The 17,039-nt window shown below is 48.6% G+C and overlaps 2 protein-coding genes across 2 annotated transcripts; one reads left to right on the top strand and one right to left on the bottom strand.

The window, feature by feature from the left end:
* Positions 1–1,704: 1,704 nt before the first annotated feature.
* LOC135812257 (uncharacterized) lies at positions 1,705–5,229 on the bottom strand. The gene has a single exon (XM_065325621.1). The coding sequence runs from the start codon at positions 4,996–4,998 to the stop codon at positions 2,446–2,448; it is 2,553 nt and encodes an 850-aa protein (XP_065181693.1). The 5' UTR covers positions 4,999–5,229; the 3' UTR covers positions 1,705–2,445.
* Positions 5,230–5,868: 639 nt separating this feature from the next.
* Positions 5,869–11,404, top strand: LOC135812251 (uncharacterized). The gene is made up of 2 exons (XM_065325595.1): positions 5,869–10,912; positions 11,017–11,404. The coding sequence occupies exons 1-2, from the start codon at positions 6,239–6,241 to the stop codon at positions 11,194–11,196; spliced, it is 4,854 nt and encodes a 1,617-aa protein (XP_065181667.1). The 5' UTR covers positions 5,869–6,238; the 3' UTR covers positions 11,197–11,404.
* Positions 11,405–17,039: the final 5,635 nt, after the last annotated feature.

The following is a 17,039-nucleotide window of genomic DNA, read 5'->3' as shown; positions in this document are numbered from 1 at the left end:
TTGTGCCGCATGATGATGAAGCCGCCCGTAGCGCAGGAGAGAGCATGTGCAACAGTGAACGTTGCACCACACGAGCAGGTTGATGGCAGTCGGTCCGGGTGCCACCCATAGCGAAGCGCCAGCCCATCACGAAACTGGGCCTTGGACAGGGTAAAGCCATGACGTGCTAGTGGGCGGCATGTAAGCCAGCTTGAGGCTCCTTTCTCGCTGCCAAGCTCCATGGCACGCTTGACTGGGGGAGATGCATCATTTGCGAGCTCCATGGCACGGTGGGCCACCGACCTTCGCTGCTCACACCGTACCTCACCTTTGCGGTCCCTGACCTCAGCCAATAGGGAGGTTCTGCTCTACGTTTTGGGAACGCGACGCAAAGAATCACGCGAACTTTCTTCGCGTTCCCGTAACGTAAAGAAATGCTGTTCTGCTCTACGTTTCACCTAGAGAAGTCACGTGGAATGTGTACTGGGAATTCCCCCTTCCATATTTGGCAGTTTTCTGCATGCAGTTGATCGATACCCAGCAAATCCGTACGCATTTTCTCTGCGTGTGCCACAACGTAGAGAACCCCATCTCCGCGTAGAAATCTGGAGCCAAAACACGCGAAGCCGTAGACTCCAACCCAGACACCTGCTCTCTACGTGATTTCTCTACGTTTCACGTATAGCAGAACCTCCCTAATGACTCTCCCAGGATACCAGCCTGAGTGTTCATTTGATGGACTAGCGCAGTAGTGATGTGCCGAGAAGCCGAGTACTGACTGGCGGTTTCCGAATCCGGACATCAAAAAAACACATACGGTACGTCCATGCGCCTGAGCTCATGACATGAGCTACCGTGACCACATGGCCGGCCATGTTGAGGTACCGTAGAAAAACGACAATCGCACATGGGTTCGTACTCGTCGTACTCATCTGAATGGTGCATGCGCATGCTGGTCCAAAAAAAAGCAAATGTATGTGTATCACCCTCGTACCCATGAGATATTCTTTTATATAAATGTGTACTACATATAAATGCGTATTGCAATGATCAGCCTGCAAACACTACACAACTGTCTTGTTTGGCAAATATAAATCCGTTGGATCCAGTCAAGGCACTGGCGGATAATGCTCGAAAAGGTGGCAGATGCTGCTCGAAAAGCAGTGAAATTGGCAGAACCATACAAACCTTATGGCGGGCAATTCCTCGAATTCTGCTCCATTTCTTTATCCACATACCAAACATGCATGAAACTTACCAGAAAAAGTACCGAATTCTGCCAATTTTTCTGCCGGCATTATCCGCATATGCCTAATCCAATCAATCCTGCTCTCGAGCTGGCGGGGACGGGTTGTCGAAACCGAGGGAACAAGCTCTACGAGTACTTGCCATTGCTAGATTAGCACTTTCCTCATTTTTTGTGAACCGCAATTTTTCGCTAGCTAGCTCTGATGATCGGAACGAGAAAATCAATTCTGGAAAAAAATGTTATTCCAACAAAAAAGAAGCTTGTTTTATCGAAAAAAATTATTCCAACAAATTGCATGTTTCGTGGTGACCGGGTACGAGTCCCGCTAATACTGGTGATGTCTGCGGCCTTCATTTTATCGATGGCGTCACTATTTCCTCGCAGATTTTGTATTTTATAGAAAAGAAAGAAAGATTTTTTATATTACACACACATTTTTGACTGCATTCAGCGATGCTCAAATACACGAACAAGCCTTTTTGATAACATTTCCAAGAGAAAAATAAAAACATGTGTATCAGGCGAGTGCTGCAGAAGGTTTTAAAAGAATTTAGACCAGAGATGTAAAATTTCAATTACGATGGACCTTGTACAAGGGCTGGAGGGTCAGCTTGTTTCAATCTGTAATTCCCACAGGAAATCGTGTGGCAATATCGGCACAAGCTTCAGAAATACACAGCTTTGTTAGCAGAAAAGTGAAAAAATAAAAAATAAAGGTAATGCCAAAACACTGAATTTCTTTATTAAATTAGTGCTCTACTACGCGAAATGTGCTATTATTATTATTATTATTAATGCCAAAACAAACGGCATAATATGGGTTAGCTCGACATCAAAATGAATCAAGCTGAAAGCAGTGCACTAAATAATTTAAAATAATTGAATCTGACTTTAGAATATTAACATTATGTAATTGTCAGCAGCTAATTGCAATGCCAACATACTAAGAAGATGCTGAAGGGTACAAAGAAAGGCGGACCCGCTCGCACAGACACACACACATGCACAGGCACACACACATGCACAGACGCACACAAATGTACAGACACACAAACACACATGCAGACACACAAACACACACACAAACACACACGCACACACACACATACCTGCAGACACAAACACACACGCACGCACACCTACACCGAGAAATAGTCCTGGCAGCTGCACTACATTAATAAATGAACGCATAGCAAAGCAGGTTCCCTCTGCATACACTATCGTTCGTTAGTGAATTTAGCAAAGCCGCCATCTCTGATGGTGGGTTTGTGTCGCCGTGCCAACAAAGCCGCTGATACCATGACAAAGACCAATGCAATCGTGACACCAACGCCAATGCCCACGCTGGAGTTGCTGGACGCTTTCGGCACACCATTGGGTTCGTTCTTGCTACCTCCAGTACCGGACACGCCGTTGGTGCCAGTTTCCGTAGCGTCCGTCACAGGAGCGCGGGTTGTAGCACTCGGCGAATCGCTATGGGAAGCATTCGCGTGAGCAGTGGCACCGATAGGACGCGTTGGACGCTGACCGCTGGAATACGATGGCAGAGGCTGTGTCTTGCCTTCGCCTACTGACGGCATCGTCTGCATCTTGTCTTTGCTGACCAATGGCATTGTCTGTGACGGGGGTGCTGCTGCTGTAGGTGGTAGGTGTACCGGAGTGCACGTGACGTGCTGGCCCGTGATGGAGCTACCGTTCTTATAACCGTCCGTGCAAAACGACGTGTGTCGCAACTGAAACGTGGCCGATGGGGTGACGCGACACCATAAACAGCCGAGAGCGCGCTGGGCTGCAGAGCATTCGGCAAACGTCGCGGCCGAGTTGCAAGTGGCGTTGGCGACAGGCGTGAACACGATGCTCTTCACCTTGGCTTGGCCGCTAAAGGCAGTGCGATCAGAGATACTGACTGGCGAGTAGTGTACAAAGTGCCAGGGATCCTCCGGGTCGTGTATCGGTTCTGCCACAATCGACTCTCCAAGGCCGATTCTGAAGTTAGAACTGAGGGGGAACGTACTGCGATCTGTCAGCTTCTGATAGTTGTATATAATGCGGCCATCACTAAAAAGGGTCGCTGAGAAAGTTACCCTTGGCGAGTTGAAATCTGGGCAGGCGCAAAAGAAACAGTTCAGATAATTGCAGTGGATGGCGATCATCTCTCGGACGGCATTTGTCCAGACGACGTGCACAAATCTTTTGTTCTTGTCCTGAAAGATGTCGATGCCGCCATGATCCACGCCAACCGGGTCCTTCACAAAGAACCAGGGGTGGTACATTGGCGAGACATGGCTGGCTTGGAAGTGATCGCTCACGTAGCACGTATGGCAGCGCCACATGTGCATGTGTATGAAGCCGAGTGACATAACGGTAATGTGGCGGACCCGGTGTCCGTAGTAGGGAAAGTCGAATGGCAGCGACACGGAAGTTGCGAAGTAACGAAAGGCCGACGACAGGCGCTTTTGGACAAGGCTGGCATTGCGCAGATCAGGAAGGCGGAGCCCAGCAGTGGACATGCTCGCCGTGTAGTATGTGTGCCTCAGTACCGTGTCATTGGCAAAGCTCAGCACTGCGCCGTCCGTTGTGTTTGAGCAGCCAACCGCTCGGTAGTGCAAGTAGTTGCGGTCATGTCCCCCGTCGGTGCAAAATGGCCGAGTCTTCAGATCGTACCCGGGTGGCAACGGGCACCAGAAACATGCCAGCGACGATGAGCGTGCTTTGCACTCCGTTTCGTCCAACGCCGTAAAGCACACAGGCGTCGTTCGAGGCGTAAACGTGATGCTCTTCGGGCTAAAACTGCTATTGAACACTGTTGAAATGTTAGCGTCGGCATAACGCACATAGCGGTGATCCACATAATAAGCCGTATGATCGTGGATACTGGAGTCGCGCAGGCCAATCGTGCCACCATAGCTGGCACTGTGGAAATTGAATTTGTCGTAAGCAGACCTCGCACCCAGTTTGTCGTAGCGGAACTCAATGGCGCCGTCGTTATAGAGAGTTGCTGAGAATTGTGTTTCCGTGCCCTGGCGTGTACCACACGTTCTCACTCCACGGAAATCTGTAACGCACAGACCACTCAGGAGACGCACAGACCACACAAAGTGCACAAACGTCTCGTCCTCTGCCGTGTACTGCACTAGCTGGCTGTTGTTATTGGCCAGGCCGGCCCAGACGCCGATGAGCGGCGCAACGTAGCTTGTCTCCACCATGTGCACCAGTCGGCAGGCGTACGGTGGGCAGGCACTCGGGAGTGGGTGCGCAAAGATGAAGCCGTAGGTCGAAACAAACACATGCTCATGAAAGTGTCCAAAGAAGGAAAAGTTGAATGGCAGTTGCACATGTATCTGTGCCTCCGTTGCTGTGCTGTCCCCATGGAACAGGATGCTCCTAGTAGCATTCTGCAGGTCTGGTGGCATACTGTTATCCATGTAGTCTACAGCTGATGTATAGTAACGATCAGCCTCCTGGCTAGCTGTGGCTGACACCGACTGTCTGCGATATCTGCTGCCATGATCCCTACGCTGCCGCACATGGGGCACGTCGGGGCTGGGTAACCGCGGCGCGGCATCGACCCGCTGCTGGCCTTCAGCCCTGCCACCAGCTGGGGCCTGCTCGTCTTGACGATGGACCTCTTCTGCTTTTTTGCTCAACCAGCTTGGGTCAGTAAGGTCCAGAGTTTCGGTGTCATGCGCAAAGGCCAAAGCACTCGTCACTAAGACACACACTGCGGCCAGCCAACAGAGAGCTAGAGGAGCAGCAAAAATCCTACCCATGGCGTTCAAAACTTGAGCCAGAAATTGGCCTCGACGCCGGATTCCTGGCTGCTTTTTATACTATACAAGCAGGGCACAGCAAAGTCCGCCACTGTTGACAACACAACAATACCAACTCAGATAGATTGACGCGAACGCGTGCTGTCACCGCAAGCCACAAATGCCAGAGCTAGAGGGATAGTCGTTCCCCGTGAAGTAAAGTTTATGCAACGATGGGTACGTCCTGCTGTCACCAAGAAAATCACAACCACTACAAAAAAAGCACATGTATCGTTGTTGCCTTGCTAAATCGAAAAACATGATTGTATCGTTGTTGCACGCCATACATGTTGTACTGTAGATCTACACATTTACGGTATGTACGAGTACAACTGGGTTACAACAGTTCACAGCTGTCAAGCGGGATTCACAGAAGCGTTTTTTGCGATGCGACAGGCGCGAAACCGGGAAAGCCCCAAATCGCAGCCATGTCGCACCCCACCCGTACCCGTACCCACGCAACTGCCGCAACTGGCCCGCGGCGCCCATCGCTACCCCAAATATGCTAAAAAAATCGCATAATTATGCTTTTCGCATAATTATATGCCACTTGCTTCAAAATAATTCTTCGAAAATGCCGAAATCACACAAAAGCAGAAAAATATCCTCGAAATATGCTCGAAATATGCTCGAAATATGAACTGATATCAGTGATAATTATGCAAATTCTTTGCTCCTTGTAGCAAAATATGCTACATTTGGTACAATATGCTAGATTTGCTACTTTATGCGACCTTGAGTCGCGGACACTCTCTTCTCGAGTCAAATTTTCGCCCCGTGTCACGACGTTGACATGATGTTCAACGTCATGAGATTATTTGCAGTACACGTCATAGTTTGTGTTCTCTACCCCGGTTTGTTTCCGCGTTCCCACACCGAAGCGGGGCCGCGTGTTTATTATTTCTACTGACTCACTCGCCTCTTGGCGATTTCCTCCATGTTTTTTCCTCCTTTTTTGCTCTGCGCAAGCGCCTTGCGCTTTAGTCGTCGTCTTCTTTCAGTTCACAGCAAGAACAATAATTTTACCTCTTGTGCAGTGTCAGTCAAATTCAGTCAAATCAAGCTCTCCCGATCCCAAGAAACTGTCTGGCGTGTGCACAAAGTGGTGCCGAAACCCGGGATACCATTCCAATCTTGAGAAAGATAGACTCGACTCAAATAATTTGTAAGCAGCTTGCCCGATTTGGGTCGTCGAGCTAACATGCCGAAGAGAGCAGTGACGACCGGCACGCAGATCATGCGCCGGGCCAAGATCGCGCAGCTGCAAGGATCCATCGACGAACTCGTCAAAGAGGCCGAACTCCTTTTATCGAAGGAAGGAGGTCAAAGGGCCGACGAGTTGTCGCCAGAACACGTGGACTCGGATCCAAAAAAGCTAAGTACACTTGTGGATTGTATTGTTGAAGAATTGTACGCATATGATGAGGCGTGTGATGCATTGGCCAGTGTTTTGGACTCGGAGACTCTGGAGGGTTCAGATGAGGCTCTGCAAACGGAGATCTGCGATGTGGCTGCGTATTCGGTACGCATCAGAGGGTCAATTGTTGAATGCAAGCGATCTCCGCAGTACAGAGCCCAGACGAACCGTCCAGAAGCTGCTACTACTAGTACTAGCTCACCAAGTAGCACCAAGAGTACGGGCAGTGCGGGTATCAAACAAGAAACTAGTATGGTTGATTTGTCCAGCATCCAACAGTCAATAGGAGATCTTGTTCGTACGCAGTCTATTACACATAGTCAACACCAGCAAGTATTACAGTCGCAAGAGGATCTAATCAAACAACACCAACTAGTCGTACAACACATGCAAGCATCATCACCTCAACCACAACCAGCTCCCACAAGTTCAGTCAATTTGCCCAAATTTGAAATACCAACATTTTCTGGTGATTTCCTGAAATGGGCTGAGTTTCACGATATGTTTGTTGCGTCTATTGATGCGAATCAAGGGTTGTCGGGTGTCCAGAAACTGTCGTACCTAAGAGATCACGTAACGGGTTTGGCTCGGGATGCCATAGCTGGCTTGCCCATATCAGATACCAACTACACAACCGCGCTTGACATTCTCCGCAAACGTTTCGGGAATGATCAGCTTCGCGTCAATGCACACTACACGGCAATCATGGACTTACCGCCTGCGTCCAACGCTACTCCATCTTTGCGTAGGTTGCACGATGCGTTGGAGGTGCACTTGCGAAGCCTCACAGCGCTTGGTGAGAATGTTAATCAGGCGGTGTTTGTGTCAATGATTACGAACAAATTGCCACGCACCACGCTAGCGGCTTTGGAATTAAAAAAGGGGCCACAATCCTGGACCGTTTCGGACTTGCGCGCTGCAGTAGCCAACTTCATAATAGCGAATGAAGCAGCAGATCGCCTCAGCCAGCCACCGAAAAAATCGCACGAATCACCATCTGCCAGTGCGTCCGGTCAATCTCTTGTTGCCTCAGCTTCAGCTACTTCAAAAGCGAAGCCCAAGAGAGTGTGTGTTTTTTGCAGTTCGGAGGCACATTTCTCTGACGAATGCAATAAGTACACTACAGTAGAAGCGAGGAAGAGCGTAGCTAAACAAAGGTGTTTCAAGTGTTTGCGATCAGGCCACTCCGTGCACGATTGCTCTAGCAAACGGCGGTGTTTCTATTGCCACAATCCTGCACACCACAGCAGCTTGTGTCCAGATAAATTCACTGCCGCATCCACTCAGAGGCAAGCTTCCACTATGAGCCCGAATGCTCAGTCCTTCAAACCCAAGCCTGCCACGAGCACGGTCGCAAACGCCGATCACCAGATCATGATGCAAACTGCTGTGGCACCGTTTCTCTCCTCCAAGCTGAAGCCGATCAATGGCCGTATTCTCTTTGATACCGGCTCCACCAAGACATACATCACGCAAGCTTATCGAGATCAGCTCGATTTGCCCACAATCGGAAATGAAACACTCTCCTTGGCTACATTTGGGAACAACAAAAGAAAAAGTACCGTGTACGCCAAGGTGAGTTTGACCATGCAGTGTAAGGATGGGTCCACTCGTGCGATTCAGGCCAGTGTACTTCCGAACATAACCGCTCCAATTGCGCGATGTCCACTTGCTTCTTCTTTTCCTCTTCTACAGTCTCTGCCACTTGCAGAACCGCTCTCCAGCAGCGCAGAGCCCATGGTCGTAGACGTCTTGATTGGTCTCGATCACTATTATGATATTATCGGCAAGGACCGCACCGAACTAAGCGGTGGTCTGGTCTTGCTCGACTCCGTTCTTGGTTTTATCTGTACCGGCAGTCTGCCTGTGCCTGCCACCACAGAGGCGCAGTCATGTCTTGCTCATCAAACAGACACGGACCCTGAATTCGACCTCCGTAAGTTCTGGTCGACAGAGAGCTTGGGTACTTTTGACGATACGTCGTCGCAAGATCTTGTGGGCGAGCGCTTCGCCAACTCCATCTCCTTTGCCGAGGGTCGGTACGCGGTGAGTTGGCCCTGGAGGGACTCACATCCTCCTCTTCCGACAAACTACGGTCTGGCTTTCGGTCGCCTGAAGGCACAAGTGCGTCGCCTCGAAGCCCATCCGGAACTTCTTGACCAGTACGATACCGTGATTCAAGACCAGCTTGACAGGGGCATGATAGAAGATGTTCCTCGTGGTTTTACAACCAACCAGATTCACTACCTTCCACACCATTCAGTACTCAAACCTACTGCTACTACCACGAAGCTGAGGGTAGTGTATGATGCGTCCGCAAAATGTTCCGAAAAACTCGCCAGTCTCAACGACTGCTTGCACGCTGGCCCCAATCTTGTTCCAGACCTTTGCGGTATTCTTCTTCGTTTTCGTCTTTCTCCGGTAGCCATAAGTGGAGACGTAGAAAAGGCCTTTCTGCAGATTGGTCTGCACTCACATGATCGTGACGTGACCCGCTTCCTATGGCTGCACGATGCATCCAGCTCAGCTACTCCAGACAACATACGACAACTTCGTTTCTGTCGTGTTCCGTTTGGCGTTGTCAGCAGTCCATATCTCTTGGCTGCCACTATTCAGCATCATCTTAGCGCTGCTGATACAACAGATTCCGACCTAGTGTCTCGCAATATTTACGTTGACAACCTGTTCCTTGGTGCCAACTCTGGGACGGAGGCGATTGCTATCTATGATGCCACGAAGCGCCTCTTCAGTGTTGCGTCTATGAATGTTCGCGAGTGGTCTAGTAATTCTGCAGAGTTTCTTAGCAGCATTCCAGAACCAGACCGAGCCAAGGGTACTATCCACAAGTGCCTCGGTATGCTGTGGGATACAGAACATGATACTCTACATATTGCACCTGTCAGTGCCGTATCCAAGTCGGCCACAACGAAGCGGAGTATCCTTCGACATACTGCCCAATTCTTTGACCCCCTTGGTCTCCAGTCTCCTGTTCTTGTTGGTGCGAAGATTCTGCTTCAGGATCTTTGGAAGCTGAACGTCGGCTGGGACGACGACCTTCCACAAGACATCATTTGTAGATGGTGTGATATTGCGGCTCAACTTGAACTTGCTGCATCAACGAAATGTCCACGATTCATCAGTGCACCACGTGCCAGCGACGCTCGGTTTTCTCTCCACGTCTTCAGCGACGCATCTGGGCTGGCTTACGGTGCCGTTGCTTACCTTACTACTACGTTTGACGATCAACACACGTCGAACCTTCTAATCAGCAAGTCCCGTGTTGCACCTGTTGCTTCACCTACCATTCCACGTCTGGAATTAATGGCCGCGCTTCTCGGTGTTCGTCTGATCCAATTCGTCCGTCGGGAACTTCCGCTCACTTTCTCCTCTACCTTTCTATGGTCAGACTCCACCACAGTTCTCCATTGGCTGGCCTCTTCTGACAAACTACCTGTCTTCGTCAACAACCGTATTGATGCCATTCGTGCGGTTCCCGATGTTGCCTATCGCTATGTCCGCTCTGCCGACAATCCCGCCGACTTGCCTTCACGCGGTGTCTCTGTTCCTTCCCTTCAAGCCAGCTCGCTATGGTGGCACGGTCCACACTTCCTTGCCACTGCTGACCATCACGCCGAGCCAGCACTTGATCACCATGTCAACGTTGCCGCTGGGGAGGGTCCTTCAAGCACTTCGGAGATACCTGCACCTGTATCACACCCAACAGAGTCCACCGGTCCAGACACTGAGCTTGCACACGAAATGAAAAAAAAGCCTGATGCGCATCACGAACAAAAAAAAACATGTGATGAACCACCATTTGGTATTGATTGTGCCAGGTTTTCGTCTTTCAGTGCCTTAGTGCGTGTTTCTGCTCTGTGTTTGCGGTTTCTCTCCAGGTTGAGACCACAAGGCGGCAAGTCCTTCGGGGTGGATTCTAGTTGTAACTCAGAGGTCAAGGTAGCCAAAATCATGTGGCTACACCATGCACAACAGAATCTGTCAGACGTCAGTGCTGTCGAAAATTGTAAGAAGCACAGCCCGAAGGACAAGCTGCGGCTCTTCCTCGATGAGAACCGCCTCATCAGATGCAGAGGACGCTTGGAGAACGCCGAACTTTGCTATCAAGCAAAGTATCCAGTACTGATTCCCCAAACGCATCCCATCACCCAGCTCATCATCAACGATTGTCACCTGATGACGATGCATGGCGGCGTTGCACACACGCTATCAAGACTGCGTTACGAGTACTGGTTACCACGAGGGCGTGCAACAGTGAAGTCATTCATCACTAAGTGCCTGACTTGCCGGAAGCACCACGGTGGTCCATACCGCACCCCAGATATGGCCCCGCTTCCATCTGCCCGCGCAACAAGATCTATCCCGTTCACCCATGTGGGACTAGATTACTTCGGTCCTCTGCTCGTCAAGCACCAGCCAAGTACCAAGAAGGTATGGGTCCTCCTAGTGACATGTATGGCACATTGTCGCTCTCCATACAAGCAAGGACATGGAGATACGTTCCGCAACCGTCATCACTGCAGAGAAGACAGAGCTCAAACGACCCCTGTCTCTCCTGTACCCTATCTGTCCTGCTGCTAACTCCGAGGCTAACAACAACAGCACCGCTCCGGACACACACACCACTGGCCAAGCCGATCTGCCAGTTCCAGCAGCTGTTGCTCCACCCAGTCGTCCACAACGTGCTGCCGCTAAGAAGCAACGTCAGACGCTTCGCCAATTAATTGGCAGCGAACTTGTTTAGTTGAATCAGCTAGACAGTTGGTAGTTCACATCTGAACTCTCTCTTTCTCTCTCTCTCTCTCTCTCTCTCTCTCTCTCTCTCTCTCTCTCTCTCTCTCTCTGTGTGTGACGGTCTACTCTCTTTCACCCTTGCGTAATATATGCACTTATTGTGTTTTGTTTCCACGTTACTTTGTTACGAATTATCTCCTTTTCTCTGCATCTCTTGCGGGGGAGTGTCACGACGTTGACATGATGTTCAACGTCATGAGATTATTTGCAGTACACGTCATAGTTTGTGTTCTCTACCCCGGTTTGTTTCCGCGTTCCCACACCGAAGCGGGGCCGCGTGTTTATTATTTCTACTGACTCACTCGCCTCTTGGCGATTTCCTCCATGTTTTTTCCTCCTTTTTTGCTCTGCGCAAGCGCCTTGCGCTTTAGTCGTCGTCTTCTTTCAGTTCACAGCAAGAACAATAATTTTACCTCTTGTGCAGTGTCAGTCAAATTCAGTCAAATCAAGCTCTCCCGATCCCAAGAAACTGTCTGGCGTGTGCACACCCCGTGTTTGGCTGAGCATTTTTCCTTCCGGGCTAAGTTTGGAAATGTTCCCTGACCGAGCGTGTCATGGTAAGTTTCCTTGGCCATTTCCGCAATCTGCCCTATAATTATGCGAATTATTTGCTCCTTGTAACAAAAATATGCTACATGTACATTTGGTACAATATGCTAGATTTGCTACTCTTCAGACTAGGTACAAAACAGCCTATAAGTCACATTTACATAGAAGTTTCCAAGACAACAACAAGAATCTGGCAGGAAGCCTAAAAAGCTGCCCAATCCTTTCAGGCAGGGTGCGAACCCTTGTACAAGGCAACTTTCCTGCATTTATCGTACTTTCACCAACCATCGTACAAATGTACAAACTTTGTACGACTGCCGGCTGCTTTCACACATCCCAGGTCCATTGCGCAATAGCGTAGGGTCAAAGGTTGCCTGTATATTGCATGTAAAATGTGTAGTCTGAATGCAGGCTTGGAAAAATGTTGCCTTTTAGGTTTTATGTGATTTTGTACTGGATGTTCTATGTATGTAGTCTGCAGAGGGTCTTAAGCGGGATTCACAGAAGCTTTTTTGCGATGCGACACGCGATGCGACGAGATCTGCGACGGACGCGTGCGATGCGAACTCGCGAAATACCACTCACAGAAGAAGTCAGTGATGCGACAACATCTTGCTGATTTGGCTACGTCACCATGATATTCACGCGCTTTGATACAACTTGTACAAATTTATAGGCAACTCTTGAACCTTTGTACCACTTTGCTGTAGAAAAGGTCAAAATCGTACGCCAAATCGCTTGTCGCATCGCATCGCAAAAGTTGAGCCAAGCTCAACTTCTGCGATGGCCTGCGATGGCCCTGTTGCGGCAGTTGCGTGGGGTCCGCGATGGTTGCGATTTGGGGATTTCCCGGTTTCGCGGCTGTCGCAGCGCAAAAAAGCTTCTGTGAATCCCGCTTCAAGCGGGATTCACAGAAGCTTTTTTGCGATGCGACACGCGATGCGACGCGATCTGCGACGGACGCGTGCGATGCGAACTCGCGAAATACCATTCACAGAAGAAGTCAGTGATGCGACAATATCTTGCTGATTTGGCTACGTCACCATGATATTCGCGCGGTTTGATACAACTTGTACAAATGTATAGGCAACTCTTGAACCTTTGTACAACTTTGCTGTAGAAAAGGTCAAAATCGTACGCCAAATCGCTTGTCGCATTGCATCGCAAAAGTTGAGCCAAGCTCAACTTCTGCGATGGCCTGCGATGGCCCAGTTGCGGCAGTTGCGTGGAGTGCGACATGGCTGCGATTTGGGGGTTTTCCCGGTTTCGCGCCTGCCGCGTCGCGTGTCGCATCGCAAAAAAGCTTCTGTGAATCCCGCTTTATGCGACCTTGTGTCAAAAGGATCTACTACACTTGTAGGACCAAATATGCGAAAATATGCGCAAGCATATTCGGGCCCTCCCTACAATTGTAGGCCCAGACAGATCCTGCTGGCAATTCTTTCGGCAAAATATCGAAGAATTGAATGATCGGAAATTGCCGGCAAAATCGGAGCAAAATATCGATGTGCCAAACCGTCCGATTTTTCGGACAGTGTCCGATTTTTGAAGGCTCTTCCGAAAACCAGTCCGAAAAGGGAAACGTCCGAAAAGCAGCCAAAATGTCGGAGATCATTACTTTCCGATGCAGAAGTCCCGTACTTTCACTTTTCAGCGCAACTGAAGGCACACATCAGTGACATCACTGTACATTAATTAAATTTTGCTTCTAAAAAGGCTAGCGCTTGGCTGTGGAAGTGCAAAGTAACATGCCTGGATCAGGCTGAATGGCATGTACGTACTGACAGTCTGTACAGAGTCAGTGTGCGACCACACTCATCATTACAAAATTCATGACAACTCTGGGGTTACCATGGCAACGGAGCGATTTTTCATGGTGTTTTAGGCGATATTTTGAATTCTCTGTAAAAGATTTGCCGAGGAGAAAAATTCGCACCATGTGGCCAGCCTTGCCGGTGAAGGGTGTCCGATTTTGGGCGAAAATTATTTGGCAGCACTGTATGTATCCCCCGCGTGCCAAAGCATAATAATTATGAGGATTTCGCGAGCATAATGAGAGAATCCATGAAAGCATGATTTTGCGAGCATAATCCACCGGAGCCTAATGCATGTGTAGCATGGCTACTTTATGACACGTAATTTGTATACACATAAATAGTACACCATAGGAATGCATGGATGGCAGTGCGCATACTCGCACTGCCTTGTCTTCTTCTTCTCCTTGTGAGACAATGAACGAATGATAACTACTTACGTAACAACAAGTATGTGCTTTGAGTGCTGAGAGTATACGAGTTACAATGGTGGCAGCGGAAAAATAGTCGTCGGTTTTGTCCTCGGCTGGGAAGACGCCTCCGCAGGAGAGACAAGTTGCAGAGTCGACAAGTTCCAGAGAGTCTGACACTAGGTGTTGGCGGATAATGCTCGGTAATATGGGATATAATGCTCTCAGTAATGCTCGGTAATATGGGATATAATGCTCCAAATAATGCTGATAATGCTCCGCCGGATGGAATATAAACTCCTGAACCTTGCGGTATCGGGCTAAGAAAAACGCTATAATATTGCACCCATGCTATGCAACATGGAACGCACAATCTGGATCCGCCGCAGAGACTCGGCCTCAGTAAGACCGGTGCCGGCTAGAGCCTTCCCAAGTCGTTTCTGATACGCCAAGAAAGACTCCTTGACCAGCTTCTGCCTCTGAGTTTCCCTCTCCAAACGGGACTTTCCTTGTTTGTGTCTCGCGGTAGCAATATGGGACATGATTATACTCTTCTTCCCTGACAATGTTCTATGGCATGCCAGGCACACTAACTTGCCACAGTCACTTTTGAGCGGCTCCGCACCCGTGTTTCGGCACTGATGACCACTTCAGTGCTCTGTCCATGAGCTACTCCCGTCCTTTTGGAAACATTTTCACAGACTTGGTAATAGCTGTTTTCTGAAAAGACCGCTTCCTCGCTATCGCGGTAGGATCTGCAGTTTCCAACTCGACGACGTCACTATCATCAGAGGACTCCGCCAAAAGCTCATCTGGAGAAAACCCAGCTTCCTCCCAATCCCAAGAACGGCATCGCGGCGAGTCAGCCATCAGCGTTGGCTGCTAGTTAGCTGGTCTTACACAATGGTCAATGTCCGGTGAAAGTCCAGCGTTACTCTTCGACAAAGACATGGACTCTTGCTTCGATGAAAAATATTTTTTGTAACATTGTGGACGGTAACCGGGTAAGGTCTGGAATGTGTGCGTGTGCGCACCTCCACCGTTCCATGCTGGCTGTTTCGTTGGTTCGGCGTTGTTGCCATTGGTTACCTGGAGTTGCTGGCCGAAGATAGACTTCCGGGACCGAAATTTCTGCGAGTGTTTCCACACTGTGCTGGACCACAGCTAGCTAGCAGTAGCACTCTGGACCTCCCTGGAGTCCAGCCTAGACGCATCAGTTCATGCACCAGGAAAGAAGGTTCTGGCAACTGTCATGCTGGGTGATTTCAACGTTGATATGAAAATGAACCAGTCACCCATGGCCATACGAGAAACTGACTTGTTTAACAAATTTGGTATGAAAAATTATGTGTCTTCACCAACACGTGCCACCACCCTTACTAGGCCTTGACAGATTATGCTAATATTTTCGTGAAATTATGCTTTTCGCATTGCTGAAAAAATTGCAGAATTATGCTATTTTTTATGCTAAAAGTTATCATATTATGCCGCATTATGCTCACATAAGCTGCTAAGGGGTCGTCCGTAATTTTCGAAAAATTAAAAAATCCGTCCTCGTGCAAAATTGTCTCTGACCCACCCACCCACCCCCCATTTTTTCCCATTAATTTTTGATTTTTACCGATGCCCAGCTCGAAAATAAGAACTCCTGACCCCATGTTGATTGACTGCACCTGTGTCAAGTACTAGTAGCTAAGTACAGTGAGTAGTAGGTCTACCGATGTCACGGCCATGCACCGTCCTACAACTACCTGTACATGAAAAGTCATCATAGTAGTAGATACTGGTGTTTGCGACAATCGATCCTACACTACGTCTACAGTACAGTACACAGTCAGCTATAATCAGTGCAACAAGTGTACATGACTGTATGAAAGTCACTGGAGCAAAAAAAAAAAAAAGTACTAAGGCCGAGTAAAAAAAATTACTAGATGATCGTCCTTTTTTTTGGAAAAATCGGGGAGGGCGGGAGGATTTTATTTTTATTTTTTTACTTTTTACCCTCTCATGCACACAGTGTACACAACAACATCAAGGTTTTTTTTCTCTTTTTTTCTTTTTTTTTCTTTTTTTCTTTTTCTTTCTTCAGCAGATCGATACTGACGTTGTGATATACTAGTAGTATGTGGTCCATATAGTAAAACTCACGATTTAAAAAATAAAATATTTCTTGGGGCGCTGACAAAAACTGGGGCGGACGGGGACGATCATCTAGCTTTTTTTTTTACTTGGCCTAAAAATCAAAAAATTAAATTCCGCCAACACTCTTGACCACCCACCCCCTTTTTGCCTAAGGACGGATTTTTTAATTTTTCGAAAAATACGGACGACCCCTAATGTATAATGGTTCTGTGCAAAATAACAGGGGGATTTTTTTTGTAGAGGGCGTTGTACTGTAGTAGCAAAAGTTCAACGGGGTCAACGCACCGTCCGACCTAGCTACGACCGTCACTAATTGTAGTGGACTGGACATGTTCTCAAGGGAGTCGTAAACCTACGACTTCCTGGTGCATCTACTTGTACTTGTACTTGTAGAACATGAACAACTGTATGGAATTTGATGCGAACAGGCGGATTATTCCAATTTTATGCGATTCGTATGCAATTTGCCTCGAATTATGCGATTATTCGATTTTGGTAGGAATTATGCGAAAAAATATGCTAGCATAATCTGTCAAGGCCTAACCCTTACTGAGTCAATCATTGATCTCTTCCTATCAACTTCCCCGCTGACGGGACCTTGTGAGATAGCCTACCTAGACATTAGTGACCACTTTGCAGTACTTGGGAATCTCTCTGTGGCAGGGTTTGCACCAGGCCGTACTTCCAGCTACAGACCTACACGCCGCATCCATAAGATAAACTGGGACACCTTCAACAGCGATCTCAGTGCAGAGCAGGCCTCTCTGCTCGCCATAGATGATGTCAACACCCTTGCATCATCTTTCATCGCCTCCATAGTGTCAACATTGGATAAGCATGCACCCGTGCGGATGAGGT

The sequence above is a fragment of the Sycon ciliatum genome, chromosome 3 (genome assembly GCF_964019385.1).
Source record: "Sycon ciliatum chromosome 3, ocSycCili1.1, whole genome shotgun sequence".
Lineage (NCBI taxonomy): Eukaryota > Metazoa > Porifera > Calcarea > Leucosolenida > Sycettidae > Sycon > Sycon ciliatum.
The sequence above is the reverse complement of the archived record's forward strand: the minus strand, read 5'-3'. Positions and strand labels throughout refer to the sequence as shown.

Excerpts from the sequence above, each read along its gene's own strand:
- LOC135812257 (XM_065325621.1), bottom strand. The coding sequence starts at position 4,998 with ATGGGTAGGATTTTTGCTGCTCCTCTAGCTCTCTGTTGGCTGGCCGCA.
- LOC135812251 (XM_065325595.1), top strand. The coding sequence starts at position 6,239 with ATGCCGAAGAGAGCAGTGACGACCGGCACGCAGATCATGCGCCGGGCC. Across the intron at positions 10,913-11,016 it reads GTACCAAGAAGGTATGGGTC|CCCTGTCTCTCCTGTACCCT; the intron begins CTCCTAGTGACA and ends AGCTCAAACGAC.